The 26328-nt window shown below is 50.3% G+C and overlaps 13 protein-coding genes across 13 annotated transcripts; 8 read left to right on the top strand and 5 right to left on the bottom strand.

Annotated features, from left to right (window-relative positions):
- Window positions 1–336: 336 nt before the first annotated feature.
- CNBH2550 (hypothetical protein) lies at window positions 337–2067 on the bottom strand (the record flags this gene model as incomplete). Its single annotated transcript, XM_768710.1, has 11 exons — window positions 337–622; window positions 685–735; window positions 786–866; window positions 928–971; window positions 1021–1097; window positions 1152–1320; window positions 1377–1487; window positions 1540–1594; window positions 1656–1726; window positions 1787–1845; window positions 1899–2067. 11 exons carry the CDS (start codon window positions 2065–2067, stop codon window positions 337–339), a joined length of 1173 nt encoding a protein of 390 aa, XP_773803.1.
- Window positions 2068–2825: 758 nt separating this feature from the next.
- CNBH2540 (hypothetical protein) lies at window positions 2826–4066 on the top strand (the record flags this gene model as incomplete). Its single annotated transcript, XM_768709.1, has 6 exons — window positions 2826–2931; window positions 3068–3133; window positions 3183–3204; window positions 3262–3325; window positions 3377–3599; window positions 3657–4066. The coding sequence occupies 6 exons, from the start codon at window positions 2826–2828 to the stop codon at window positions 4064–4066; spliced, it is 891 nt and encodes a 296-aa protein (XP_773802.1).
- A 703-nt stretch (window positions 4067–4769) lies between these two features.
- On the top strand, window positions 4770–7632 carry CNBH2530 (hypothetical protein; the record flags this gene model as incomplete). The annotated part of the gene is made up of 9 exons (XM_768708.1): window positions 4770–5320; window positions 5373–5654; window positions 5703–5718; window positions 5773–6031; window positions 6089–6154; window positions 6209–6278; window positions 6334–6415; window positions 6465–6543; window positions 6614–7632. 9 exons carry the CDS (start codon window positions 4770–4772, stop codon window positions 7630–7632), a joined length of 2424 nt encoding a protein of 807 aa, XP_773801.1.
- Window positions 7633–8180: 548 nt separating this feature from the next.
- Window positions 8181–10596, bottom strand: CNBH2520 (hypothetical protein; the record flags this gene model as incomplete). Its single annotated transcript, XM_768707.1, has 3 exons — window positions 8181–9263; window positions 9316–10205; window positions 10263–10596. The coding sequence occupies 3 exons, from the start codon at window positions 10594–10596 to the stop codon at window positions 8181–8183; spliced, it is 2307 nt and encodes a 768-aa protein (XP_773800.1).
- A 1672-nt stretch (window positions 10597–12268) lies between these two features.
- Window positions 12269–13993, bottom strand: CNBH2510 (hypothetical protein; the record flags this gene model as incomplete). The annotated part of the gene is made up of 8 exons (XM_768706.1): window positions 12269–12736; window positions 12788–12873; window positions 12923–13013; window positions 13066–13160; window positions 13210–13586; window positions 13638–13735; window positions 13785–13792; window positions 13843–13993. The coding sequence occupies 8 exons, from the start codon at window positions 13991–13993 to the stop codon at window positions 12269–12271; spliced, it is 1374 nt and encodes a 457-aa protein (XP_773799.1).
- Window positions 13994–14185: 192 nt separating this feature from the next.
- CNBH2500 (hypothetical protein) lies at window positions 14186–15036 on the top strand (the record flags this gene model as incomplete). Its single annotated transcript, XM_768705.1, has 3 exons — window positions 14186–14389; window positions 14434–14638; window positions 14687–15036. The coding sequence occupies 3 exons, from the start codon at window positions 14186–14188 to the stop codon at window positions 15034–15036; spliced, it is 759 nt and encodes a 252-aa protein (XP_773798.1).
- An 82-nt stretch (window positions 15037–15118) lies between these two features.
- Window positions 15119–15832, bottom strand: CNBH2490 (hypothetical protein; the record flags this gene model as incomplete). The annotated part of the gene is made up of 4 exons (XM_768704.1): window positions 15119–15234; window positions 15357–15632; window positions 15695–15728; window positions 15785–15832. 4 exons carry the CDS (start codon window positions 15830–15832, stop codon window positions 15119–15121), a joined length of 474 nt encoding a protein of 157 aa, XP_773797.1.
- A 386-nt stretch (window positions 15833–16218) lies between these two features.
- Window positions 16219–17142, top strand: CNBH2480 (hypothetical protein; the record flags this gene model as incomplete). The annotated part of the gene is made up of 6 exons (XM_768703.1): window positions 16219–16250; window positions 16326–16425; window positions 16557–16743; window positions 16852–16914; window positions 16966–17019; window positions 17093–17142. 6 exons carry the CDS (start codon window positions 16219–16221, stop codon window positions 17140–17142), a joined length of 486 nt encoding a protein of 161 aa, XP_773796.1.
- A 320-nt stretch (window positions 17143–17462) lies between these two features.
- On the top strand, window positions 17463–18359 carry CNBH2470 (hypothetical protein; the record flags this gene model as incomplete). Its single annotated transcript, XM_768702.1, has 3 exons — window positions 17463–17933; window positions 17994–18135; window positions 18220–18359. 3 exons carry the CDS (start codon window positions 17463–17465, stop codon window positions 18357–18359), a joined length of 753 nt encoding a protein of 250 aa, XP_773795.1.
- A 258-nt stretch (window positions 18360–18617) lies between these two features.
- CNBH2460 (hypothetical protein) lies at window positions 18618–21444 on the bottom strand (the record flags this gene model as incomplete). The annotated part of the gene is made up of 3 exons (XM_768701.1): window positions 18618–20641; window positions 20693–21220; window positions 21270–21444. 3 exons carry the CDS (start codon window positions 21442–21444, stop codon window positions 18618–18620), a joined length of 2727 nt encoding a protein of 908 aa, XP_773794.1.
- Window positions 21445–21676: 232 nt separating this feature from the next.
- CNBH2450 (hypothetical protein) lies at window positions 21677–21945 on the top strand (the record flags this gene model as incomplete). Its single annotated transcript, XM_768700.1, has 2 exons — window positions 21677–21762; window positions 21813–21945. The coding sequence occupies 2 exons, from the start codon at window positions 21677–21679 to the stop codon at window positions 21943–21945; spliced, it is 219 nt and encodes a 72-aa protein (XP_773793.1).
- A 617-nt stretch (window positions 21946–22562) lies between these two features.
- CNBH2440 (hypothetical protein) lies at window positions 22563–24034 on the top strand (the record flags this gene model as incomplete). Its single annotated transcript, XM_768699.1, has 8 exons — window positions 22563–22747; window positions 22802–22875; window positions 22928–23050; window positions 23107–23141; window positions 23235–23297; window positions 23351–23435; window positions 23496–23651; window positions 23715–24034. The coding sequence occupies 8 exons, from the start codon at window positions 22563–22565 to the stop codon at window positions 24032–24034; spliced, it is 1041 nt and encodes a 346-aa protein (XP_773792.1).
- An 819-nt stretch (window positions 24035–24853) lies between these two features.
- CNBH2430 (hypothetical protein) lies at window positions 24854–25967 on the top strand (the record flags this gene model as incomplete). Its single annotated transcript, XM_768698.1, has 3 exons — window positions 24854–25313; window positions 25380–25552; window positions 25602–25967. The coding sequence occupies 3 exons, from the start codon at window positions 24854–24856 to the stop codon at window positions 25965–25967; spliced, it is 999 nt and encodes a 332-aa protein (XP_773791.1).
- Window positions 25968–26328: the final 361 nt, after the last annotated feature.

The following is a 26328-nucleotide window of genomic DNA, read 5'->3' as shown; positions in this document are numbered from 1 at the left end:
TGAGTTGTCCCTCCCAAACTGTCTTTCTTCGAGTTATTAAACGATTATATAGATTATGCTGAGCCAACGCCTTTCTTGCCATGAACGACTCTACGACTTTATACGACCTAGTTGGGTGATTTTTTACGTCAGTAGTATTACTCGTAATTGGCACAAGATACGATACCATAGCCAGCATTGACATTTATGATATCTTGAACAATGGCTGCCCGTGGTCATGTATGTAATCGCGCCCAAACCTTATCACTTCACCAATTCCACAGATAATTAGTATGCTACAATGACATTGTCGAACCAAAATGCTGAATACCGAATGACTGAGCCACCCGAGTGCCCTTATTCAATGACCATCTGCGGCACCATCTGGCCACTTTCCCCTTCATTACCATTATATTTTCTACTCCATCCCTTGTTTGCTGGTAAAGACCAAAGACTTGTCCTGTTCTCCGGATTCTGATGCGCCTCGACCAAGCCTTTACCGAAATTTGACATACACATGCACCCAAAAATAAATGTAACGAGCAATATGATGATGGAAAATATCGAGAGGATGGCCATCGTGATTTTGGTATTGATGTAGAGTGAAGATGTGCGAGGAAGCCAGAGGGTGACGAGCTTATAGCTGTAGGAGAGGGCTCAGGGTTAGTATGAGCTATCATAAAAGGAAATATAGGTTTGATGTACATGAAGTAGGCCAAGCCTGCTACCATGATGACCAGTAGACAAACCATCACTCTATCAAGTTCATTCAGTCCAGCTACTCAAAGTTGTGAACGGCTACTTACGTTTTGTTTTCTGTCCGAAGTGCCCAGCCGCAGAGCAAGATGAAGACGATGACCAGCGGTAATGCCACCACCGTTAGGATACTACGAAGAAAGCCGTGTCTCGTTCAGTTGCTGCAGATGCAGACATGTAGGGGAGGCCTACAATTCTCCTCTATTAGTGCTCCAAGCTGTTACAAGGATGAGGTACTTGTCTACCGGTCAGCATGGGCTCATACAAACAGTCGAGACGACCCACGGCGAGACAGAACGCCATGGCAAAAAACAGGAGCAGCTTGAGCAGAGACAGCAAAGTTTGATATGCCCTATGTATTCCTGCAATACATTCAGCACTACCTCTTTGTAACAGAAAGGGATGGTGAGGCCAACTTTTCAGTTCAGGAGAGGCCCCAACCAATCGGAAAACATCCCAGCCAAACTGAAAGTAAAGCTGCCTGGACAAAAACCCAAAGGAAATGAGGGCCAGTCCAAAGATGATGGGAGGTACGATGAGGATGCCTTGGATGACGTTGAATAGTGAGCCAGGGCCTGTGCAGCGCTTCCCACCGCCATTGTAAGCAAGAAAAAGAAAGAGTCACGAGACGTGAAACACACATCAAAATCACCACAACTACCAGTGACATCTTCAAGTGCTATCTTTGTCTGGGGTATCTGCAGAATGGCGTAAAGCAGAAGCATGAGGTTCAACCAGATGTGCAGAAAGAGCTATACTGGCTTGTAAGTAAGTTTTGGGAGGCAGACGTCTGGGTGGACTGACCTGTACGATGTTTCGAGCTCGCAAGGCATCGAAAACATATAGCAACGAGAAGACTCTAATCGGGATAAAAAGTCAACGAACAAGTTGCCAAAGTGCAATAAACGGCGAATACTCACTGTGACAGCAGAAATATGGCGAGATAAACGGGAACAGTCTTTATCTTCAATCCGGCGTCCTTGACATTCACCTATCGCTAGTTCAGCCAAGTACATCAAGTACGCTGCCCGACAGCTGTGCTTCTACTGACTTCAACGAGCCCAAAGACTGCAGCGGCTAAGGCGAACACAATGACAGCTTCAGCCGCCGCTATCATACTTTGTCAATCCCTGGCACAGTCTCATATGCTATCTACCACTTACCTATAGACATGTACAGTTTCTCTACCTTCGTCGGCAACGCATGGTATCGTGGCCGTGCATCTTCCATAGTATGTGATTGTCTGGATATTCCATCGCTTACTCGAGGGATAAATGGTTGAGCTTGGGATGTTGACTCGTAAGGAAGGACGTAAGGATAATAGTCGGTCATTATGGTTAGCAATACGCAGAGGTTTTGTGTGTGAGCGAGTTGTAACACGAGGCGGTGATACAGAAAGAACGATTGTGTCATCAATGGCACCCTCTCTTATATGATCTTTTCTGTGGGTGGTGTACGTAGGGTAATTGTCCAAGCGTAGCATCTAGAGAGTAGAGAAGATCTGGAACGGGAGGTTTGCCAAGATGGCAACTCCGGGATGTGCGACTACAATGGACAGCAAAATATATAAGAGATAAGAAAACTGGTTGCTGCCACGTGTCGTTTATTGGCCCATTCTCGCACGAACACCCGAGAGACCAGCCCAACTTCATAAAATGTAACGGCTTTAATCTGAATATTTCAGGCACTTTGGGGCTTTGGTGCCTTGCGGTGGACAATTTGGTTCCGCGCCGGGTGCCGTGAGCTCTGTGCCCAACGACACGCCGACTATCGCCTCTATGATTCTTTCCATAAACCGCATCTTCTCCCATCCATCTCCGCAACTCCCTCTTCACCTCCAGCAGCCTATAAAAACCCTAGTCTCTAACCCGCAACCCCTGCCGAACCGGCTCGGCCTGTGCAGAGACCCATCTTTGTCTGTCCGACTACGTCTCTCCCTCTCTTCCGGCCTGGCAACAACGACGAACATCACAGTCCTCGAATCTCAAATCATTTCACACCTCATCTCCTATTGATTGTAATATCCCATATACCTTGGAACCCTTCTCAAGCATTGTAGAAGGAATATAAGAGCGAAGCCGCTGTGGATCATGGCGTACAACCATAAACTTCCGAAAAAGATATCGCTCAAGCCAAAGAAACATCATGGTTTCCAGGTATTCTTGTGGTTATTAGGGCTGTTATTACCGCCTCTAGGTGAGTTGTATTCCCGGTCGGGCGGTACGTGCACAAAGGAAGGAGTCAATGGCGAGATGGCCGCTCGTTTCTTGGACACGCCGTCAGAGGCGGAGTATGATCCTGACGTTGGACGCGTTGACTGATCTTGTCCTAGCTGTTGCTGTTCGATTCGGTATTGGAGTCGACTTCTTTGTCAACGTATTCCTATGTATTTGCGGCTGTGAGTAGTATGATCTAGCCTTTTGAACTATTACTTAACTCTTGTCTAGATATTCCGTGTCATTTTCACAAGTGCGTCGGCGTCATCTAACATTATCAGCTGGTAGACTGATAAGCTCTGGCGAGCAGCTTCTACATTCAAAACATCCGCAACAATTCCAACAGAGCCCGAACGCCCAAATGGGCCATCAAGGTGAGTTTGTATCGTTTACCATCCGAAACACAAGTCTGACGCTTTAATTAGTACGGTCTTGTCGACAACTCTGACCGAGAACGACGTGCTCGAAAGAACCAATGGTCCAAGCGCTTCGATGAACGTAACAACCACTCTACTCTGGCTGAACAAGAGCTCGAAGAAGGTGAAGAGGGACCCAACTATGACCCTAGCATCGTGAACCCTGAAGAAGTTGAAAGGAGGAGGAATGAGGGCTTGTGGACTGCTGATGATGAAGAGTATTACAACGATGGTAAGTGATGCAAAGCCCCACTCACTCCGCTGTGCTGACGGATGTGATTACCAACAGACCAAGCTCCCAACCAACGCAAATGGCACTACCCGGCCAACTTTGAAGGTGCTGTCGGTGATGGTCGATCATATAAGCGCAACGCTTCCTCTGGTGGAGACAGATGGCAACGCGCTGCCCGACGATCATCGGGAGCATCAAACACTTACCCTCCGGTGGCTGCCACCGACGATGACGTACCCGAGTGGGGTAAGGATTATGGCAGCAAGCGTCGTTCCAGCAAGAAGAAGCTGAACAAGAAGCAAGACCATACACATGATTGGGCGAGGAACCCCGAGTATGGCAATGAGGATGAAAGCGGTGCACGAGGTGCGGGTGGAAGTGGACGACCCAGGGAAGGAAGTAGGGGTAGTGGGAGGGCGAATGGAGGCACAGCAAATGGTGATCCTAACTGGGACCACGAATTCTAATCGGGGGATTGTTAGAGTTTTGGATGAGAAGGGAGTAAAGAAGGTCAGGTAGATAGATGTTGGATATGAGATGTTATCGCGAGGAGCGGTATCCGGGAAGCGCGGGAAGCGGTGGCTGTTGGTGCGGTACATACATATCGCGATTCCCTTTTGTCTGTGTTTGGATATGATAGTGTATAGCGTCTTCGTTGTACGAGATGAATGCTCTATGGTCGAGCAGCCGCAGTGAGAGAGAAGATGCCGATATCAAGGCACGGGAATGGAACTGGGCCGAAAGTGTTTTGAGTTTAAACGAGACACCTCTCCAACAAATTCACGTACAGCCATTCTCCTCTTCTTCTTTCATCCTCTCTTCCATCTTTCTTTATATCACCCACAGCCAACTTAGTAGGACAGAACGTCCGACACCTTCACATTTCACCAATCAACGTTGCCCAACACGCAATAACAGGCCTGCCCCACACCTCCTTGGACCCTCATTGTCCTTGCCTATAGCCTCCATCATATCTCCGCTCATAGCCAGCTATACACGTCAACTCCTTTTCTTACGTGTTTCAAGCTATCCCAACGCGATAAACTTGTGTCGAGTGGCAAAGGGCATACGTATTCATCAAACTTCTCAGGCAAGGTCTTCAGATATCAGTTTACGACACTTCACGTCTTTTTTCAGTTGACGATCAATTTCTTGTCCCACTCTACGAAAATGACGAGCCCTTCAGCTCAACCAATGATCCCACGTTCCCAACCTCCTAGGCCATCTCACACCCAGTCCTCACCAGCCATCAATTCGACAGGCATAAAACCTAATGGTTCGCCTTCTGTCATCAGACGGGCTCCAAGTGTTCCTGTCAACCCAAGTACTGCTGCAGCGTCAGGAAGTTTGTCTTCTCTTTTGAAGAGCGAAAATACTGCACAAGCTGTCTCACGATCGTCTCCTCCAACAGAGCCGAATGATCTTCCCAGACCCATTGAGCCAACACCCATGCTTCCTATAACGGGTCTACCCAATTCTTCCTCGTCATCGTCCAACGCCAGACACGGTTCTTCTTCTTCCATTTCTCGGGGACCTTCAGTGACTGGAACCCTAACACCTGCGACAACGGCCCTTGGCGCGCCTATAGAACCGACTCCACCGCAGACGGGAGCGAGCAAGATGGCTGCAGCTGCAAAGAGAGGATTGGATGGATCTGCTGGGAATAACGTAAAAGTGTACGAAGAGGGTCATCCGCTGAATGAAGAGACTCTCAAACAGAGGTGATTACAAAGTTTAAGCCATCATACGAGGACCGTACTGACAGTTATGCAGGGGCTACCAGACGCTCAATATTCTTAATCACCCTTTCCACCTGCCTGACCGCTGGAAGCTTCTTCGACCATTAGGCCAAGGTGCCTACGGTCTAGTCATCCAAGTACAAGATGCCGAGACGGAAATTCCTATCGCTGTCAAGTGTGTGACCAGGGTGTTTGACAAGGTTATTTTGGCGAGAAGAGCGTTGAGAGAGATTACGTTGCTGAGACATTTTGGAGAACATGATAATCTGACAGGGTTGGTGGATATGGATAACGTCTGGGATGGGTATAATGAAATGTGCGTAAATTTTAAAATTTTGAAATGAATTGCTAAATATCCTTGTAGTTACCTATACATGGAGGTCTGTAATGCTACCAAATGCCGAAAAAAAAATGAAAGCTAACCCAGTTCGTAGCCCATGGAAGCAGATCTTCATCAGATCATCCGCTCCGGTCAGCCCCTCGGGAATGCGCATATCCAGTTCTTTATCTATCAACTCTTACGAGGCATGAAATACATCCACTCCGCCAACGTCATCCATCGTGATCTCAAACCTGGCAACTTGCTCGTAAACTCGGGTTGCGAATTGAAAATCTGCGATTTTGGGTTGGCCAGAGGGTTCAATCCCGTTAGGGGCGAGGAACCTCAGGGAGAGGAAGGAAAATTGACAGAATGTGCGTTCTTGCCGTATGGCTGGTAAAAAGGGATTCACGAGCTGATCAGACCAAAAGATGTCGCGACGAGATGGTATAGAGCACCAGAGATCATGTTGTCCAACCGAAGATACACCACAGCTAGTGAGCATATACAGACAAAGGAAAGAGATCTAAACAAGCTAAAGCCATTCATAGTCGACGTCTGGTCGATAGGGTGTATACTAGCCGAGTTGCTGGGGTTAAAACCCGTGTTCAAGGGGAAAGAGTGAGTAGTTAAATACATGCCATGGTTGGTTCGACCTCGGCTTATTCAACCTTAGCTATATCGAACAAATGACCCTCATTCTTGAAACACTTGGGACACCAGATGAGGAGACTATGGCCCGGGTGGCCAGTGAAAAGGTAAGAAGCAGCTCTGGAAAGATCCTTATCGTGCTAATGCCTGCAATAGGCTCTTACTTTCTTGAAGACTTTGCCAACTTATGAGAAGAAAGATCTGGGGAGTATATTCCCCGATGCCGATCCTCTAGGTAGGCATTTTTTGTTCCTATACAAGATGTTGTAAGAAAATTGATTGACCCGTTGCGCCGCCTTAAACAGCCGTCGACTTGACCGATAAGTTATTGGAGTTTGATCCCACCCGTCGAATTGACGTTCCGTCGGCTTTAACACATGCTTATGTCGAGAGATACCATGATCCGGAAGACGAACCTTCTTGCGATAAGATCTTTGACAAATGGGAGGAAGTCGAATCGCTCAGCACGATTGAGGAGTTGAAAGAGGCGATCACGAGGGAGATTCAGGGGTTCAGAGAAGAGGTTCGAATGGCCGCGGAAGAGGACGATGAAGACGAAGAGTGGGCTGAAGGGGAGTACTTGGACGATGAAAACGTTTTCCACGATAGTCCTGGGCCCGCTTTGGCATCCACTCTCGAGAAATTCACCTATCCTGACCATATTGCCCCCAGTTCGTCTATTCTCCCCTCAGCTGCTCGACTTGCTCCTATAATTCACCAATCCCCCAAAGGCAGCAAATCCCCACACGTCAAATCAGCTCACTTGCCCTCTGTGCCTTCCTCCGCAAACAGCTCCAAACCCAGCTCCACAGCGGGCTCCGCTCCTCGTACACGCGAGCACTCTCCGACTACGACTTTTATCACCCCCGCAGAAGATTACTTTACGGCACAGCATGGGTTTGGAGGGCCAAACGGACGTGCGTCGAGGCGTTCAAGTAGTCACTCAACGTCTGGGCGACGACCTGCGAGCTTTTTGTTTTCACCATTTGGTGCGGGTATGACCCAAATCGTCCCTACACCCAACGCATACCCCCGTTCACATGCCCAAGCTTCTCCTGAACTTACAACAGCCGAGAAAACACCCCGTGACAGACGATCAAGCGGTCTTTGGCGCACCCGCTCCAGAGCCCAAAGCCAGTCTGGTAATCTTGTCCTCGAGCGTCTCAGTAGCCTCGAAATTAATGACCATAAAGATGGAGAAAAGAATAGGATCGACGCGCTGCATGCGGTAGTGGGGTTGGGTGGAGATGGCGAAGTACCACCGATGACGGTGTCGCCAAGTGATGCACCCCCTAGTGAGGTGCCAAAGAGCTTCGGATATTAGAGATTTAGATGAATTTAGAAGAGCATGGAAAGAGGCATTTTTGATTAAAATTCTTATGTTGTAAATCGTTTGCATGTATTCCATTGCATCATATTTCGAGCTCTTCGTTAATTTGCTTGTCATCATCAGAATTAATTCATGTCAAACGACTTGCAATCAAACAAACGCCATGATGCATTGTTTTTATCATACATTACGCTTGATCCAAAAAAAAAAGCAGCCAGTGGAAATTCGAGCAATAAATAGCTATTGAAATACATTTGCAGGGAATTCAGGCTACTAGAAAAGAACTGTGCTTGGTACAACTTAAATTCCCACTTGAATAGGCTATGAAGATGTATAGATACGTAATGATCAGAAAAACAGAGCAGGAGAAACTGATAAAAAGGTTGGAAATGGATATCTATTTTATTCTATATATTTTCTGAAATGGAGAAGTAAAATTGGGGATAGATTTGACGATTTGAACACGACCCGACAGATCCCAAAAGAAGCAAGCACTACACTACCCCTTTCCTGACTACACAAGCACGTGTTGATATCCCACTTCAATACCGTCTTGACCACTGCTTCTCATCTATCGGCGATCCAGCGCCATTGACTCCTCCTCTACCCATCGCCGCTTGCTCATACGCCAGCTGAGAGTTCTGTGGATCATATGGATATCCAATTTCTTCTTTCCCGTAAGGGTTATAAGTTGTGACAGGTGGAGAAGAAAGCGCGCCGTCCGCGCTACTCCCGCTTGCCTCATATACGTTATCCCCAACAGGCTCCATCAATGATGATCGTCTTCCTAACCCTGCTCCTGCCGCCGCCGCTCCGCCTCCAAATCCAGCTCCCGCACCAGTCGCACCGGCGCCGCCCATGGAAAGTGAACCTCGAGAAGCGGCAGCACCATCGGAAGACACGAATGTCGCTGCATCGATGTTCTTCATCATTGGAGGAGGCACGGAAGAATTGGATGAGGTAGGTGAGAATCGCTCGACCTCGAGACCATCTTCGATCCGGGTCGAGTGCTTGCACCAGAGATAACCGTAGCCAATGTTCCAGAGGAAACCAATGAAGAGGAGGACGACGGGTACACCGTAGAAGACGATGATTACGAATGCGATAACCGCACGCGGGATGGGCGTAACGTTCATATCGGGGATGAAAGCGATCAATAACCCGATTGCAATTAATCTACATAGACTCAAAAACGCGCCGAGCCAATCACCCTTCTTGTCCTTGTGCGGCCTACAGGCGAGGAGAGCGACAAGGATGATGAACTCGACGACGAGGTTACCAATTACTTGAGCCCACGCAGAGGTAGGGCCGAACGCGATAAAGCCTGCTCGGGCGATCATGGCGAGTATGAACGGGGCGAACCAAAAGTAGTGGAATTTCTGGCGGTATTGGCGGTAAAGCACGCCGATAGAGTGAAAGTAGCGGAAAGAAGTGTATAGCGAGTTTATCTCGGGGGACGTGGATGAGATTCGTCGAGCACGGAGGAGGGAGAGTACGAAGGCTGTGGCGAGAGGGACGAGGGTGAGGAGAATACCGAATACAGCCCAGAAAATGGAAAGCCCAGAGTCGCCAATGTGGAATTGCCAAAAGGCAAAGATCCAAATGGGGAAGAAACCGATAAGGCACTAAGAGTGAGATCAGCCATCGATTCGACCATTCCGAAAACTTGAAACTTACCAAACGCAAAGAGTTACCAATACAAAAAGGCCACCACATCCTTCTCAACCTTGCCGCCCAACCGAGGTGAGACCTCTTCCTGCCCATACGGTCGAATAAAAACACGATGCCAAAGAGCAAAACGTGGAAAGCGACAAAGATGCCGATCAGCGCGAGGAAGACGAACCAGATGGTATCGTAAGCGTTGGCCTCGGGGATCTTCAGGGTGTTGGTGTAAACTGGGAGACCAGTGTTGATATCGGTGGTCACGTTCTGCGGCAAAACAGAAGGGATAGTGGCGCGCTTGGCGAAATGCTCCAGACTTCTTTTGCTAAGAGCATTCTCCTTGAAGAAAGCTGCGAGACTTTCGGGGGAAGATAGAATGCCATCGTTAGAGATGTAGACGTTGTATGGGGATAATTTGCGGTTGATGTATTGCACGTCAGAGTACGCAGTCGAATCCATCGATCCGCCCGTCTTTTCTCTCATTTTCTTAATGCTACTCTGCATATTTGAAGAGTAAAACAATCCCAATGCCCAGTGAAAGTTTTGGACAAAATTGGTATACACGAGCGGGTAATTGAGATGCAACAGGCCTGATGCGGCTGCAGCTTGGAAGATGAACAGGATATCAAACCACCGGTACTGTATTGGTGAGGTGGAAGTACCCGAGGCGGTATGCCAGATAGCAACGAGGAAGGCTACGAGTGTGAACATGGCGGATGCCCATATAACGCCTTTTTGGTGTGCGGTCTTGCCGTTGGCCAATGTCGCTTGTAGACAAGCGGCGACTTCATTGTTCTCCACGCGAATGAGTTGGACACGGGCATACGCCTCAATGTTGGGAACGGTATAGGCGATAGATGGGATCTTGGAAAGATATTCCTCGGGGATGGGATAGGTACCATAACCTGCTTTTGCGTTAGCGAATGTTAATCCTGGAAAAAGATAAAGCAGATGAGACATACCGGTGAAATTGACTTGGGGCAATGGACAGATCACTCCCTGGAGAAGTTCACAAAGCTCCAGAGTTTGGTTGATGATCTGGATACCATAGGCATTGATATACAAATTGACCGAGGTATTTAAATTTGACTCGACCGAGGCTAATGAGAATGAGAATGTGACGGACCCGTTTGAGCGGTGATAGGTAATGTCAAACTCGTCGACGATGACCGCCTTGGCTTCGGCACAGTAGGTGACTGCGTCGGTGTAAAGAACACCGCTGTCGGCTGCTACAGGTGTGGTGGCGAGAGAGAAGAGGGAGAAGAGGAATGTCAAGATGAATAGTGGTATTCTCATGGTGGGTGTTGTGGGGGGGGCAGAGGTGGCGGGAAAGAGCAGTCGCGGGTGTCTCTGGTCTCTGCAGCGGGTTTATGCAGGTGTTATAGCTGGAGATATGATAAAGAAGTAAGCGGCTGGATAGGATTTCGATGCCGAGTGAACTGAGAAGAGTACGTACATGACCGCCGCTTGAACACCTCGATCTCAGGTGATATGCCGATTCACCAAAATGTTTCGTGCACAAAAAGACAAAATGCGCTCGCCTACACCTCGTTCCCAGCTGGCACACGTTGCAGCGGTATTGCCTTTTGTATCGAAATGGTAGGTGGATTCGATGATCTTCCTTGTTGATTTTTTAAAATTATGCTTGTCGATCTGTGTGGACAGGCGACGACACGTCTTGGCCGAAGAAAAGCGTAACGAGCGGTGGACCGGCCGAAGGTTATCGCTCCCCGTGATTTTCTCTCAGTCGGTATCCGGCGATAGTGCGTGTGTCGCTGGCGATAAAAGAAAGCTAGGTCTATGGATTCTCTAAGTGGTACAGAGGCTATGCTACAGTTTACAGAGGAATGTTATAATTGTGAAAAGCAAAGAGATGGGAAAATGGTTTGGAAGCGATTTGGCTCTGTGTCAAGGTTTTTCAGGGATATATGTGGATCTTGGACAGAGTGCGCTTTGGGAAAACGCAGCATGCGATGCGGCCTTGTTTCTTTTTATTTTATTTTAGTCAAGTATTATATTATGCTGCTGCTCTGCTGTGCATGCCCGTCCCAGCAGCGTCAGTGGCTCATTTGTCCACCCCACCCATGCATAGCGCAGGACCACTTTCGCCGCCATCCCTTCCATTCACTGCCAGAATACGTCACGCGTAAATTAAAAAGAGCGTCACCACTCTAGCATTTATCAGTCTAGTAGGCTCCATCTAATTCTTTTTTTTCATCTCGTAATTGTTAGTTCTTTTCTTTTTTCAACTGTCATCGACGCTCGTTACGTGTCGACTGCATGGCAAGAAGCTGCAAGCAATAAGGAAAAAAGAACAACGACAATAAATCATATAGCGCTGATCCAGCACCCAAGAAGCCACGCAATAAAGACCGTTGCAACACATGTCTTACCCTCAGCTTTCGTTGCCTAGCAATATTCCTAGTTTCTATTTGCAAACAGTCACTCGCCTTCCGAGGGAAATCAAGCTGAAGGGGGTAATGCAGGAACACAGCGTCTAGTGCCCAATAACACGGTCACTGATTGTTGCTCGCGCACGACAAAGTACTATTTGTGACATTCTTTATTAATTCTTCACGACCATCTTTTTTTGTTATAGGACAAGAACGGTAAACAGTCGTGGCAAGGTTTGCTCTCTCAATTTCTCAAATAAGAGTAAAAGATTAAAAAAAGAATAAAAAATAGAATAAAAAGACCAGCAAGATCGAACAGATCGAGGTGTGAAGAAAAGAGGGAATAGAATAAAAACAAAAACGACAGGGTATTCCCAGAATACGACTACTGGTCCCAAATCCTAATCGTGCGCTAGGCCGAGGAATTACAAAAAAAAAAAAAGTACTTTTGAATCTCAACCTCTTTATTCCTTGCCACTTGCGGTTTTGACTGTTTTTGTCTTGCTAAAAAAAATGATATTCGTCCCGATGGTGATAAGAAATATTCTCCCCAAATGAAAAGGTTTCCATGCGTTTTATGCGTCGACTTGCATCTTGTCCTCGCCGTTCGCCTCTGGTTTCTCGGCGGCTTCAGGTTCGGGAGCTTCTGCCGCCCCTGCCTCTTCCCCCGCCCCCACCTCTTCCGTCTTTTCAGCCGCGGCGGGCTCTTCAGCAGCAGCCTCTTTTTCCTTTTCGTCGAGCTCCATTTTCCCCTCCGTCACGGGCTCGGCCGACTCTTCCTTCTTTTCCGTCACGGGCTCGGCAGACTCTTCCTTCTTCTCCGCCACCGGCTCGGCAGACTCTTCCTTCTTCTCCGCCACCGGCTCGGCAGACTCTTCCTTTTTCTCCTCGGCGGGCGTCTCGTCAGCAGGCTTGTCCTCCTTGGCAGGCGTCTCTTCTTCAGCGGCGGTGGCGGCGGCGGAGGGGGCGGAGGGGGGGCGAGCAGACTTTTTTTGACCGTTGGTCACACGTCCTCGGTTAGCAGCATCGATGAATTCTTGCCACTTTTTTGGAGGGTTGTCAATGATCCATCGCGAAACGAAAAGAGCACATACCTGGTGCATAAGCTTTCCAGCACGCCTGGTGAAATCATACTTGTCGTTCAGGGGAATAGTGGTGAGGCCCATAATCTTCTTCATGACTAATAAACACCGTCAATGGCCCGCCACGCCAGATGGGGGACGACGCACCCTTGCCAATCTTGGAGTACTGAAGCGCTTCTATTGTCATCGAGTCGTAAGACTCGATAGACTCAAACACTTCGTTCCAGTGGGACATTTCCTACGCTGACCGTCAGATCTTTCTCCTCTTCCTCCACAAATCCCAAACTTGCAGGTTCGGCAGGCATAGACTCTCCCAAAAACGCCTTTTGCAGCTTGTGTCTCCAGTCCTTCACCTTTACACACTCTGGGTCGCTCGCCAGAGGGTCTGGCAACTCGTCATTTAGCAATGCAATCCCAAGGAAAAACGCACACACCTTCATCGACCTCGGTCTTGGAAACTGCCTTTTTATCTCCCGCCTTGGACACCGCCTTGGACACCGCCTTGGCCTTTTTCGGCTTTGGCTCTTCCTCCTTCTTGGCGGCCTTTTTCCTCTTGGGCTCTTCCCGCTTTCTCTTTCCAGCCTTTACGACAACCTCGGCCTCGTCCTCATCCTCGAGCTCGTCCACGTTCGCCTCGGCCTCTTCCTGCTGCTTGTGGATCTCTTCCTGCTGGGCATCCCATTCCGTGGGGTCCTGCGCGGTCTGGTAGGCTTCGCGGAGGCCGCCGGACGATTTACGGTGTGGCTGGGCGAGGAAGGAGGAGATGTCGGACGCGGAAAGGGCCTTGATGTCCTTGTTCTGGAGCCAGGAGCTGCGCGGGCGCGTGAGCGGTCAGCGTCGCGTGAAAAGGCGCGGGACGTACAAGTCGCCGGCGGGGAAGAACTGGCAGCAGTACAGGTTCGGGTTCTTCCCAGGCCGTGTCTTGAGGACGTTGCGCGGCAGGGTCTCGGGGTTGGCAATCTATCGCTGTGTCAGCTGCAGGTCTCGACGCGGCGGCACCCAAACGCACCCGGGCAGCTACGCGACACGGTCAGCACTCGGCACAGCGCGCAGCGGGCGGTACTCACGCCAGGGAGGGTATCCCCGGAGACGGGCGAGGACGATGTCGCCGATGTCAAACTTGTGGTCTGCGGGGGGCTTGGCGGCGGCGGCCCTGGGCCTGGGCGCGGGCTTCTTTGCGGGGGCGGGCTTGTCGTCGCGGGCGGGGGAGGAAGACATGGTCGGTGGGGGGGCGGTGGGGCGGTGGATGGTGAATAGCGCGCGAGAAGGCGGCTAGCGTCGTTGCGCCGCCTCGACGGCAATTGTCGGCGTTTGGCAGATAGGCACGGGGGTCATTCGAGGGAGCGTATAGGCACGCCGGGGGGGGGTTTCATTCGACGGAGCGTATCCTCACTGTCACAGCCACACACCATGCGCCCCCCCCGCCCCCTCGCGCTGCTCGCCCTCGCCCTCCCCGCCGCCGCCTTCCGCGACACCTCCCCCCTCCTCATATGGCTCCCCCACGCGCCCCTCGCGCCCCTCGCGCCCCCCCTCGCAGACGCCGCCGCCGTCTATTCCCAGCTGCACACCCTCGGCTGTGACTGGCACGCTGCGGTCGCCGTCCATGTCGACGACGTGCGTCTCTCGTCTGCCAAACAGAATGTGCTGACCCCGTGCAGCTCCACAGCTCGTGCACCGCCGACTATGCCATCCCGTCCGACGCCCACGTCCACATCCCGTATCTCAGCCGGCCGGATAGACGCGCGCTCGACGACAGCCTCGAGGCATGGGCGCGCACGTGCGGCGCCACGGTAGACGACGACGCGGTGGACGCGGCGGTCGGTGGGAAGCGTCTCGTCAGGCTCAGCGTCGCGAATGGAGAACGTGCGTGGTGCGTGGCAAGAGACGTGGGCTGACACGAACCGTCCGTAGCTATCCCACCGCTCCCGCCCTCCTCCATCCTCCTCATCACCGGCTCGCCTTCCGGCTCCAGGCCGCACAAGCGACAGGAAGAACGCCCGTTCCCCACCCACTCGTCTCTCACCACCCGCCCGACCGCTTCCCCTCCCAAACACAACGCTACCGTCCCCGCCGACGGGCCCCTGTTCGACCGCGTCCAGATCCTGACCACCCCAATCATCACCGCGTTACTCGTCACCTTTGGTATCTTTATCCCGCTTGCGGCGTTTGGTGTCAGTGCGCTCGCCAGCATACAAGTGCCTCCAAGGATGATGGAGATTGGCAAGGGATTAGTTGTCGGCAAGGAGAGAAAGGATCAGTAGGCTGCGTTTGTGGATGCAGTCGTGTTGCTCTTTGTAGACTATAAATACATCCCAAATAATATCTTTCATGTCTAACGCTTCATTACTTGCGCATGAGCAAATACACGTTTTCTCCAACAACAACCCCCGCAAGATGTCGATACGATCCACGGAGAGCCATGAGCAGTCCACCGAAAGAAAAGTATGCCGTGCTACCGCCTTTGATCAGCGAGTGCCATTGAGACGCCTTCAACACTCACGTCTGAGCCTCTCCTTGCGCCGAATCGTCAAACTTGTAAATCTACACCGTCCCCATCAATTTCCATTCTCCCACCCAAAACCTTTACCCACCTTGCCATACATGACATAATCATAATCTTCCGCCAACCCTTGCTCATGACTCCTCCACAACTCTCGCTTCACCCTCCGCACTTCGCTCCCCTCCTCGCCTTCGTCCCCATCCGCACGACTATCCAACGTTTCCAGCTCCGACGGGACCAGCGACCGCGCGAGTGTGAGCGTAAACGTTTCAGACTGTTCGAGTGGGTAGAGTTCGTTGGCAATGTCGAGCGTGAGGGACATGGAAAGCGAATGTGACGTCGCGGTTATCCGGGACACTTTGCCATCTTTTATCAGTCGCCTTGCGCGCGCGAAATATATCTGAATATGGATTAATCACCTCGGTCAAATTTCTTGCCGTCCTTGTCTACAGTCTGGGAAAAACGAAATGTTCAGTTGAAATGTGTAACCAATAAAAAAAAGGACCCACATCGACGGTGAACCTGTCGTCAAAGATGATATTGGATGATTCGGCCATGGCGTATTAATTCCCTCCGATTCAGGAGCGGGGGGGATAGTGGAAGAGGGAACGGTGGTATGTGGAATTGTATATACGTACAGAGGAAAGAGGAAAATAAAACATAAAAAATAAAACCACTTTTTTTTTTATTCCACCCGCCCCTTTTGACCCATTTTCTCTTTCCACCTTGTTTCCACCCGCAAGACCCAAAAAGTCATCATTACTCTTGTCATAACAAATCCATCTCCCTTCAAATCCCCCCCCTCGACACCAACGCATATCCACCGAGACACGCTACCCCACAGCTGTGAATCGACGACACTCGAACAAGGAAAAAAATCAATTTCAAAAACCGACTTTTGACCAGAAACATCCCCCGGGCCTTTTTTATCTAACAATACATCATGTCTGCTGCTGATCACGGACGAGACCCCTGGTACGTCCCCCCACCCCCCAAACCCCACGGGAGGAAATCCGCGAATAACTTGCCGGGAGCTAACATCGGTGACAGCCCGTATGTCATCTTGAACGATTTCGGCGGTGCGTTCTCGATGGGTGCGATTGGCGGTGGTATCTGGCACGGTATCAAGGGTGCGAGAAATAGCCCCAGAGTATGTTTTTTCCATTTTGAAACAACGCCGTCGAGAAACGTTTTTCTGACCATGGTTTCGCCTTTATCCCAACTATTCGCCGTTATCCCAACTGATGATCACTTGATCACTCGCCTACCTTACACCCACAGGGCGAGCGTCTCGTCGGATCCCTCTCTGCTATCAAAGCCCGTGCGCCCGTGCTCGGTGGTAACTTTGGCGTTTGGGGTGGTCTTTTCTCAACTTTTGACTGTGCGGTCAAGGGGTATAGGCAAAAGGAGGATCCATGGAACGCCATCATCTCTGGTTTCTTGACAGGTGGCAGTTTGGCACTTAGGTGTGAGTCTTTTTTTTCCGTGTGCTGCCTTGAGACGAGTGGGGATGTTTGGGATAGGGGATAGGATCGGACGATCGGTTGGTGAAGAGTTTATGCTGACCAGCATGTAGCCGGTCCCAAGTCTGCGTTCGGATCAGCAGTCGGTTGTGCCATTCTTCTGGGAGTGTTTGAAGGTATTTATAAATAAATAAAAAATGTGGGAAAATACTCATTTGGTTATACAGGTGTCGGTGTCGTCGCGAATAGGATGATGGCCCAGCCCATCCCTCAAATGCAATGTAAGAATATTCCCATTCTCCCCATACCCTCGGCATCTCCCCACCTCGATCCACCACTAACATTAATCTTTAGTACCCGAACAAGCACCCCCGCCCGTCGCCCCCGCTGTCGCCACCGCCTAGAACCACCCCCCCCCTCCCCCCTCCCGACTTAAGTCAACGAAAGCAAGCTTGTAGCCAGGACAGATTCAGAATTCGGATTTATGGTGTTGATGAATGAACCCGGGCCTTGCTTGTATAATCACCTCTCTTTGCATGCATTTTCTCTCTAGACGCGATACACCATACGAAAAAAGTTGCGACGATTTCGTGTTTTGGTCGTTGTAATTATTTTTACCCGACAAACGCGACGTCATTGCTCGGCCGACCGCCGAGATTGTGTTGGATTTCTTGTAAATTATCAATTATCCTTTCCATCTCCATCTATACTATCCACACCCACAATGGTTCTCAGAGTACAGCCACGTCCTTTCCTCCGCCCCTTCTCTCTCCCACGACTCGCTGCCACTCGTTTCGCCCACTCTGCCCCGCAAGCACCCACACGCACCTGTCCCTCCTGTTCCCGCCCCGTCCCCCTCCCTCTATCCCCATGCCCTTCATGTTCCTCCATCCTCCCTCTGCCTTCAAACCTTTCCCACCACTCTATGCTCTACCTCTCCGCCCCCATCTCCAACTCGGGATCACCAGCCGGTCCATTCGATATCCCACAAGAACTGGCCCATTTACCCTGCAACGGATATACAGTCGATAAAGCCGATCTGCGTTCAAATTGGGTACGCCGCCAACGTGAATTACATCCAGACAAGTACAGCACGAGGGGAGACGGCGTGGTAGACCTTGCGAGGGAATTGAGCGGAAGGGTGAATGAGGCGTATGCTGTTTTGGGAGATGATTTGAGGAGGGCAGAGTATATTGTTCGTCCCACTCTCTTTTTTTCTTCCAGACAAAGCAAAAATTTAACCACAGGCACATAGTTATCGGTGAATGCGCAAGGGACCGAAGAAACAGACAAGATTGACGATCCTATGCTCCTTGCCGAGATCCTCGAGGCGAGAGAAGAACTCGAAGATGCCCAGACACCTGAAGAAATCGATCGGATACGGCAAGCCAACAAGGGTACGCTTCCCCCAGTTTCTTCATAATTCATTGCTATCGCTAGATGTAATACCAAAACTAATTGCGTTTTGGTTATATATATAGAGCACGTGAAAGGGATAATTGGGTCCCTCGAACAAGCATTTTCCGGTACACCTCCAGACCTGGCTGAAGCCAAGCTGTTGGCAGTGCAGTTGAGGTACTGGATGAATTTGGAAAAAGCTGCAAAGGAGAAATCTGTATAGACATGTTGCAAACTTTGTGCGGCCGCGCATAGACTTGTGGAGATATTCACCTCAAAGATGTAACTCTAGTCATTATATATATATAGACGCATCAATAGTGGAAACCGACGAAACATGTAATTGAAAAGCATGACTTTGACATTCCCCAAGCTAGTATTACGAGACGTGGTCCTAATTCCCTCAATGAACTTTTACCCTTACTCCTCGCGTGACCCGCTTTATCCAACCAAAAAACCCCAGTGAACAAAAGACTAGGCTTTAGGAACGAGACTCGGAAAGCTGATTCTGGCTCTTGCGAAGAAACGAAAACTTGGACTTGAGCCCCGGCTTATCACCCTCCTCGCCTTGCCTCATCTCCCCTTGGCTCTGCCCCACCACCTGACCAATCTCTATCCGATGTCCTTCCGAGCTCGCCCTTCCCTCCACCATCCCCACATCCCTCCTGCCCCATCCCAGTCCACTGGGCCATCCTTCCCCACCACCTGTCCAACGCTTACTCAGCCCACCCCATTTCCCTTGCGCCATCGCCAACGCCTTCTTCTCCCCCTCTGTAGGTGCAAAAGGGCTCTCATACCCTCCCGTGCCCGAATTACCAATGCCCATATGGAGAGAGTCGTTGGACGTCGTTGTCGTAGGGTGCTGATAACCCAGTTTGGTTACACCAGAAGGAAAGCCAGAGGTTGAAAAGGAAGATGTAGACTTGTTGGGCAGACTGTCGTTGGATAGGGTACCACTAAACCAACGGCGCGAGCCGGGCAAAGTTGGGAGACCAGGTATCAGAGGCGGAGTCGTACTATGCGCCGGCGGAGCAAGACCATTGGGTCCCAAAGAAGGAGAAGTCGACGATGGATAAGGAAGAAGAGAGTGGCTTGCACTGCCACTGGGTCGTTTGATAGGTTCAACATGGGCTGTAGTAGGGTTAGAGAATGATGAGTGATGAGAGAGAGCAGGTTGTTCAGGAGATGAAGCAGAGGAATTGGAAAAGTTGTCCGCGTGCACGTCTTGTTCCCCCAAATCAAGCTTGAGAGGATCATCAAACGTCGAGGACTCGTCACCAGCTCCAACATACGGTGTCTCACCTTCGAGTGAAGAGAAGAGACCTTGAGGAAGGAGATTGGCGCTGAAAGACGAGGAGATTCCGCCATTCGGTGATCCTGGATCATGCCCATAGACATCCGATTCACTATCGCTCGCCGTGCTCTCCTGCTTCTTGCCCGCATCCACTCCACTCACCCTCCTGCTCACGCTAGCACTCCCAGGCCCAAAGTCTTCAAAGCCAGACACGTCTGTATACCTGAGTTCTTTCAAGTCCCTAGACGAAGATGACGCAAAAGTACCCTTGGAGAGATGACCGAAGCCAGTAGTAGAAATGTGCGAGGTTGGACGAGCGGTGTAGTCGTAGCCGAGATGGGGCATACCAGCTTCCGCCATATATGCAGCTGCCTGCGTGGCCCAATGACTGTTGCCACCATGAGCATGTTGGTAGCCATGCAAGTAGCCTTCTTGCGCCGCAACCTCGTAAGCCGCCGCCATCATCATCATTTCTTCTTCTGGGCCAATTTTTCGCGCCGCCTCGCCTGCTTCAATCACACCCTTCAACTTTTCCTCCGCTTCCTTGACTCTGCTTTCCAGCTCTTCATTCTTTGCTTCCACCATTCCAATCGCTGCCTCCACATTCCTCAACTCTTGTTGTTTCCGCTCCACTTCTTGTCTCGCTCCCACAGCATGTCGATCCCCTTCCTGTTGTAATACTTTTACACTCTGTTGACTACCTCCTATTTGTTCCCGCGTACCCTTGACTGACCCTTCTGCACCCTTGATTTTGTTCTCCAGCCCATCCCTCATGATCTCAACTGCCCGCAACTTCTTTTCCGCTTCGCGCCGTGCACTCTCTGCCTGACGTTTCTGCTCTTCGAGGTTCTTTGTCCGCGCCTTGAGTTCTTGCCTCTCGGCATCGTCCTCCTTGCGGCGATTACGCAAGTCGTCAAGAGTGGACTGCAAATGAGCATGCGCTTCGTGGACAGATTGATCGTGCGTCGAGAGCTGGTTTTGTAATTCTTGCACGACGCTCTGGGCGGCGGCAAGTTCGGCTTTCAAAGAGTTGATGAGGGGCGATGCAATTTCGGGGGCCGGAGATGACGGGGGTACAAGGTTGACTATAGACGGGGGACGAGAAGTTGGTGAAGGTGGGCGAGAGTGAAGGGGGAGTACATCCGGTATGTTTGTAGACGAGTCGGATCTGCGAAGGTGCTTGGCGGTGGCGGGGGAAAGAGACGCTTTGGCTGGAGACATCAGTCAGCTTTGTGACGCGGAAACAAAGGGGGAACGCTTACGATTGGGAGTAACAGGTTCCTCCTTGAGGGCTACCGAACGAATCTCAAATACACCAGGCTTATCCACTGATGCCCTCTTCCTGCTCTTCTCTTTTGCTCCCCGTGTCACTACTCTCCACACCCACTCCAAATACAACGGTATCAACATGACCTCGCTCCAGCTGCCCCAAGTGCCTACCCATAACAAATGTCTCTCCTTTATACTGGCATTCTTTTTCGTTTGCCGACTATCAGAGAGGTAAGCAGGTGATTGAAGTGGCGGAGTTATTGCTATTGAAAGCAAGAAAAATGACCGGTAGTATAGTGTTGGAGTCCTCAATGAAATAGCGACGCGGTTGGCGAAACGTAACGGCGATATGGGCTGGAGGGTAGGTGTATCTGCCCCGGTAACCGGAAGAGAACCCTGCTTGTTTCCATGCTCATCATTCGCTTCGTCTTCTGAACGCCGAAAGTCTGCCATTGCACTCCGAAAGGATAATTCGGTAAGGTGTGATCGAAAGCATGTTTCAGAGGGATTTGTAACGACCGCTTTCGCAAAATCAGTGATGCCCATCGCTCCACGACACGGTGTACTCACCCCCAATTAGCAAAAAGACAAAGACGAGGAGCCACAAGATGATGCTCCTGTTGGTCTGGCTGGTGGGCTGCAGCAGGTGGGCCCATTGTTGGTCTGTATCTGGCGGGCGTATCTGCTGGCCGAGGAGAGCCAGGACTGCGTCCCTCGTTCGCTCTGACAATGAGCGGAGGGACATGATGGGAGATGAGGGGGAGAAATAGTGGAGAGAAAGAAATTTGTAGAGGAACGCTCGTGGTGCAAGAGGAAATAGAACGAGGTTTTAGTGCGAGTAGTCTTTGCCACATTACATAACACCGCTATCCCCGTCTACGTATACCTCGCCCTCCCCCGTCCCACTCATACACCACACATCCACTCGCACAACAGAAGAGGTAGGCATTTCTCCTTGCTGCCCAGCTTACGTCCAGATGCCAGGTCCCCTTTACCGTGATCCTTGGGCCGCCCGAGAGGCGTGGCGAAAATCCCCCATCTTCAGCAACAAGGCCATGTTCCGGTGCGTACCTCTTTTGTTCTGCAATCGACATCTTTCTAATGATAGTATAGGAGCATGTTCCCTGGTCTCGGCACAGCGATCGTTGCTTTCACCGCCTATGTTATCTACGACGACTTTTTCGCTGCCAAATCATCACATGGCCATGCCCACGGCAAGGAGCACCCAAAGACACTTGCGATGTAGGGATGGAAATGAGATGTAACATTATCTGCATACGCTGCGTATGGTGTGTGATCAGAGATACGATGGATGCCGGGTTGCAAATGCTGGTGACGAAGACGATGGGATGGGATAACTTTTGGCGCCAGTTGGGATGGTGCTGTGGCCAGTGGTAATGCTCACATTTGAGGGAAAGTGCATATAATAGCTCGATATTATTTATTGTTATTTTCAACGGTGAACGCCGCTGGGTGTTATTTAGTATTTAATTACGTTATTTTCATCGGGAACGCCGCTGGGTGTTATTTATGATATTTTCATCAGGGAACGCCGCTGGGTGTTATTTATTACTGTTGTACTGTGTTTGTTGGCGTTGTTTGTATCGGCGAAGACCCACCGGATGTTATTATCTAACTATTATGCTTAGCCCACTCGGTGTTGTTTTTTGCTATTAATTAATCATTCATGGCGCGCCGCCACGGTGTTATTTATATTCCTTATTTGCGGCCGCTTGGCATCATCAACGAAGAACTTTGTCACATGTCGTTCTCCCATTCTTCTGCGTCATCGGGGTCATCTATTTGTTTTCTTGCTCTGCTCTCTTTCCCACCACCTCTGTAACCCGTACCCGTACCCGTACAATGCTCCTCTCAGTAATTACTCCTCTCCTTCTGGCGGCAGCCTCATATGCCCAGCAGTCGACTCCTAGAGTACTCGTCTATAGCGCTACAGCTCCAGACGGCTACCGCCACGATTCTATCCCAACTGCCATAAACGTTCTCGGTCAGAATGCTGACAAGTATGGTGTCCAATTTGTCTTTTCCGAGTAAGCATATCTTGTTGGCCTTGTTCGTGATTTCACACGCTCACACGAAAGCAGGGATATGCAGATGTTCACCAACGAAACTTTGAGTGGTTTCGACGGTGTTATGTTCGTTTCCAACTCGGAGGAAGGTGTGCGACTCCCATTCACATGTGAATAGTATGCTGATTTATTGCATCCAAGTGCTGGACGCACCTGGCAAGGCTGCTTTGCAGACGTTCTTCCAGTCCGGAGGAGTTTACACCGGCGTGCACTCTGCATCTACTTGTCTGACCGACGACGTCAACTATGGACTGGCTTTGGGAGGTAAGCTCATGCCGTAAAGCGCACGTACGAATAATGATTGACCGGCATATGCACAGCCTTCTTCGACTACCACCCCCCACTTCAAACTGCTGTACGTTTTTTATTTTTATTTTTTATTTTCTTTTTTGGTTGTTGTTCTTTGTTTTCACGGATATCAGTCAGTAGATACTGACACAGGGACCAGACATTTGAAAGGTTGAATACTACTCACCCCGCTGTGGCTAATGTACCTGATCGATGGACCTTCGTAAGTCTTGCACGTTATCGCTGGGGGCGAACGTTTATGAATACCAACTGTAGCAAGAAGAAGTCTACTACTTTTCGACGAATCCTCGAGACAACGGCGCTGTCGTTATCTTGACTGTTGACGAGACAAGCTACGTTAGTACGTGCAGCCAAATTCAACAACTTGCGAGGCATCAGATCTTGACTGACCTTGGTATAGACAACGGCAGCTCACAAGGTGATTACTCTAACATCCATGGATCCCCTCACCCAATCGCATGGTATATCGAGTCTCCCCTTTCTGCTCAGCCTTTCGCAGAGTCGGTTTCCAAAGCTGGCCGATCCTTTTACACTTCTTTGGGACACCTTAACTCCAGTATGTTCCCCCTTTGATCACTTGAAGTAAGAATTATTGAAACTGATATGTTTACGATATCAGCATGGGAGGATGAGACCTTTATAGGTCACCTCATGGGAGGCTTGTTGTGGGCTTTAGATGGAGCTTCAACTAAGGCTTACGGCGTCGGAGTCGTCGGGAACGCCACCGCTCCATCCACCAATCAAAGCACTGCTACTGTCGGCGGCTCTTCCACGCATGGCGGATCGACTGCTGCTACCACTGCTGTAACCGCTGTGGCCGCTTCTGGATCCAGCAGCTCGGAATCTAATGGCAGTGAACAGGTATTACCCAGTAGCGTCTTGATGGCGTTGTGTGTAAGTATCCTCGGGGCCGTTTTCGGGATGGGTTTGGCGCTTTAGGATATGTTGATGGCAAGCAAATCGTTCCAAGGGGGTGGCAGCGGACACTGGCTTTCGTTCTTTATATTTCGACATGTGGGGGGCATCGGACAATAAGTATATAGTTTTTATGTTTTGATATGACGATGGGACAACGGACAACGAATTATATTATGATGTTTTCATATGTATGTCTCCTGTACTCTCATGGGACAGGCAGATCTTATTGCGAAAAGTCCCGATATGTGCTTTCCTTTTTCCACAAACAGCAAAGTCTCTGCCATTAACGCAGATGGGTGATCACACAGCAGTTTGCCGGGAGATTAGGTTATTTATTTTATACAGCTTGCTTGCCGGGCCGTTCCTCATCGTCAGCAGTGCAACCCTCTCATCATTGTGAGATCTAGACATGAGATCCCCGCGATGCTTGCAGAGCATGATTAGGCGCGGGCTAAGCTAAAGAATTGCGTGAACATGGGAATATAAGGCGAGGCTTCCTTTATATAGCAGAGACGTTGCATAGTGGGAATCTGCTGCAGCAGCTCTGTGAAGATGAATTGACCGACCCTTCCGCTTGCCTTCTGACCACCATTACCGCCACAAGTACACCGGATCTTTCACCAGCACCGTCGGCCACCCGTCCTATTACAGACTCATGCGTCATGCATAGTGTGGCTTGTGTAAAAGACACTCGAGCAAGAATTTGAGTGTGCTGAATATTTCTTGCTGTATTTTGCGTATTTTATCCAAGAAAGTGCGTTCTCTCGTCGTCGGCAGCATCTTGAAAACGTCTTGTATCATCTCATCTCTTCCGCATTCCGTGAAAAAAAGGCAGCCACCATGTCCCGTCTCCCCCGTCTCTCCACGCTCACACGGGCTTTCCGCCGTATGCACACAGACGGCCGACAAATCGACCACAATGGCCCATCCACCCCTCCCCCACACCACCATCCCCCCGCCGATCCCTCTGCCCACGCTCCTCTCCCTCAACCAATCATTACCGACGCTCCCCCTCTTGCTACCCCAGAGCCTCGATCCACAAAGAAGGGAAAGCCCATATTCACCCGAGCTGCTCGTCAAGTCACCGTTCATTTGCCCAGCGGTTATCCCGAACCAACAAAGTACCCTCCTCCCCCAGAGTACTATGAAGGTTTGGAAGAAAAGCGGAAAGAACCTCACCCGCTCTGGCAATTCTTCCACGTACCCGTAAAGTCGCAAGGAAGGCCAACAGATGTTTACCCGAGTCAGGGGTTTGGTAGTTTGGAATCCCTCGCGCCGGAAGATGCAAACTTGCATAGTGGTGAGTCTTTTTCCTTTTGAGCTGTTCCCGGGCAGCAATAACGCAGGTACTGATACGATATAAAAGGTCGAGCTTGGACAGCAGCAGAATTGAGACAAAAGAGTTTCAAGGAACTCCACACTTTGTGGTATGTTCTTTTGCGGGAGAGGAATGTGCTTGCTACACAGAGGGAAGAGCGACGGAGGTTGGGTATCGGATCAAGAGTAGATGGTGTCTTGAACGCCAAGCGTGGATTCCGAGTAAGCTGTTTTTTGAGCATCTATTTTAACAATCGACTGATTCAATCAGTGTCGAAAATCAATGGCGAGGATCAAGTACGTTCTCAACGAACGGCGTCTAGGTCTCATCGCCGCTGCCGGCCCTCATCTCCCCATCGACGCACCTCACATCCCCTGGTCATCGTCTCCGACCACCGACCCCGCAGGAGCTACCGCTGCTATCCGAGGCGAACGTCCTGACTCTAAACGTATTGCCGAGTTTGAAGGTGCGGGCTTTGGTGGTGGTAGCAGGCAGTCAGAATCGTTTATCGAGGATGAAGACGTTGCGGAGGAGGAGGTTGAGGCTAGGGATGAAGGTTTCGGAGGAGGCAAGGAGGCGGAAAAGTTTGTGGATGAGGTCGAAGTCAAGGATGGCAAGGTGGAGAAGAAGGAGTAGAGCGGTGCATTGAATGCACATTTTTGGTCACTGCTGTGATGTCTAACAGAGGCGCTGGATTTCTTTGGTTTCCACTTACATGATATTGAATTCATCTCCAGTCACAACCACAGTTAACGATATAATGAGTCTTCAGATACTGTACTAACGACGTAAACGTAGGATTTTCTATAAAAGTACAGAAACAGGCAACCCAGACCCCGTCGAAACAACTATTCCAACCCATTCTTTCAAATCAGGCTATCAGGTCATGGTCCATCCTAACCGACAGTCTACATGAACACGACAGGACTTATTAAATGCCACAGCAACGCAAATTTCAGCAACGAAAATTAGTATAGCGAGGGATGGTTTCCCACCA

Source organism: Cryptococcus neoformans, chromosome 8 (genome assembly GCF_000149385.1).
Source record: "Cryptococcus neoformans var. neoformans B-3501A chromosome 8, whole genome shotgun sequence".
NCBI lineage: Eukaryota > Fungi > Basidiomycota > Tremellomycetes > Tremellales > Cryptococcaceae > Cryptococcus > Cryptococcus deneoformans.
This window is presented reverse-complemented; position numbering and strand designations above follow the sequence as displayed.